This window comes from Octopus bimaculoides, chromosome 27 (assembly GCF_001194135.2).
Source record: "Octopus bimaculoides isolate UCB-OBI-ISO-001 chromosome 27, ASM119413v2, whole genome shotgun sequence".
In the NCBI taxonomy this organism is placed as follows: Eukaryota; Metazoa; Mollusca; class Cephalopoda; order Octopoda; family Octopodidae; genus Octopus; species Octopus bimaculoides.
In genome coordinates, this window is record NC_069007.1 from 4,164,636 (window position 1) to 4,166,842 (window position 2,207).

Consider the following 2,207-nt stretch of genomic DNA (forward strand, 5'->3'; position numbering starts at 1 on the left):
TCCCCCGAGAACTACGTTAAGGGTACACGTGTCTGTGGAGTGCTCAGCCACTTGCACGTTAATTTCACGAGCAGGCTGTTCCGTTGATCGGATCAACTGGAACCCTCGACGTCTAAGCAACGGAGTGCCAACAAAAACAAATTGAGATTCAATATTTAATTGAAAGTAAAATGGCGAGCTGGCAGAATCGTTAGCGTGCTGGACAAAATGCTTAGCGGCGTTTCGTCCGTCTTCGCGTTCTCAGATCAAATTCTGGCGATGTTGACTTTGCCTTTCATCGAAATAAGAATCAGTGGATCACTGGGGCCGATGTAATCGACTTACCCCCGTCTCCTGAAATCCCTGGATTTGAGCCAACTTTGAAACCGATATCTAATTGAAAGTAACCGAATTCAAAGAATTAATTACATAGAACAAGAGCAGTCTTTGTCCTTCGAAGAATCTGCTGTGGCAAAGAAATAGCATCGAAGTTTCTGATATCTTTATATTTTCTCATTTTACAGATTAATCTACGTCAGAAAATATGTTGCGTCAATCAATGCATTTGAAATTGACGTTTGTTTTGGTACTATACATAAGATTACTCTTTGAGGTTGGTGCTTTTACAGACATTTGCTCCCAATGCAGGTGTGGGTTTACACTTGTAAATTGTCAAAAAAATAGATTCAATTCTCTCCCTAATGCAACCATTATGAGAGTATTTAAGTATTTGTAAGTATTAAATTTTTTTTACATGTTTTCTACATATAGTGTTTTCTACATACAATGTTTTACATGTTTTCTACATATAAAAGCTGATTGGTTATGTTTTCAGTTGCTGTGAAGTCAAGTAAACTGTTTCTCAATATATGTTAACTATTATTGAATCTACAATTTAAAGTATTGCATACAAAGATGAGATTAGACAAATGTCTGAACTTTGATGATATTAATCTATCGCATTAAAACTTATGGCATCTTTAAGGAACAGAAAGTACGAAAACTTTAGGGCCAGCAAAATATGTGGTATATATCAGAGTATTTTATTTTCCCTATATTAGTGGAAAATATTTACAGTTATATCAATAATGTAATCGTCAAAGAACAGCTTATAACTAGCGAGTGATTATATTAATTTTACAATTAAAACGACAGATTAACTACAGATAATTACGAGATCTGCTTAAATTGCTAAACTTTTTAAATACATAATCGAAGAAAGTAAAATAATCTCGTCAGAACAGCTTATGACATTTATGTCTTTAGGGCCCTTCATGAATAATATAATGCAGTTATCACGAACATATTAATTACTCCTGTGGAGGCGCAATGGCCCAGTGGTTAGGACAGCGGACTCGCGGTCATAGGATCGCGGTTTCGATTCCCAGACCGGGCGTTGTGAGTGTTTATTGAGTGAAAACACCTAAAGCTGCACGAGGCTCCGGCAGGGGATAGTGGCGAACCCTGCTGTACTCTTTCACCACAACTTTCTCACTCTTTCTTCCTGTTTCTGTTGTGCCTGTAATTCAAAGGGTCAGCCTTGTCACACTGTGTCACGCTGAATATCCCCCGAGAACTACGTTAAGGGTACACGTGTCTGTGGAGTGCTCAGCCACTTGCACGTTAATTTCACGAGCAGGCTGTTCCGTTGATCGGATCAACTGGAACCCTCGACGTCGTAAGCGACGGAGTGCCAACAACAACAACATTAATTACTCCTATAAAAGTATTTAACTTTAAAATTGAAAACACATAATTTATAATTACTTTATCAACTTAAGGTAATGAGTTCAACTCTTAGCATTTCCCAAAAATGCGACAAAGAACAGTCCTGGAAGGATAAGTTTCTCAAACATTTAACGTTTTAAAAGATGGGATAGAATAAAATTGATTAAATATTTAATACATTTTCATGGCAATCGTAATATCTATTCTATGTTCCCAGGAATTATCTTTTATCCTTTATTTATTTTCTTTCAATCACTAGGCTGCCGCAGTGAAGGATTTCTGTCGAATGAATTGACCCCAATAACTTTTTTGTTTAAAGCCTAGAACTTGTTCAATCGATCACTTTTTGCCAAACCGCTACGTTACGGGGACTTAAGCACATCAACTTCGGTTGCCAGGTGGCGATGGGGGACAAACATAAACAGAAGGATACACACACACACACACACACACACACACACACACACACACACACACACACACACACACACACACACACA

The 2,207-nt window shown here is 37.7% G+C and overlaps 1 protein-coding gene across 1 annotated transcript in view; it reads left to right on the forward strand.

The window, feature by feature from the left end:
- Positions 1–2,207, forward strand: part of LOC106874872 (leucine-rich repeat and immunoglobulin-like domain-containing nogo receptor-interacting protein 3) — a 28,770-nt gene that overhangs the window by 5,259 nt on the left and 21,304 nt on the right. The window contains exon 2 of the mRNA XM_052977115.1: positions 504–711. Within this exon, the coding sequence (XP_052833075.1) occupies positions 524–711 (188 nt within the window). The 5' untranslated portion in view covers positions 504–523. The remainder of the gene's footprint in view (positions 1–503; positions 712–2,207) is intronic.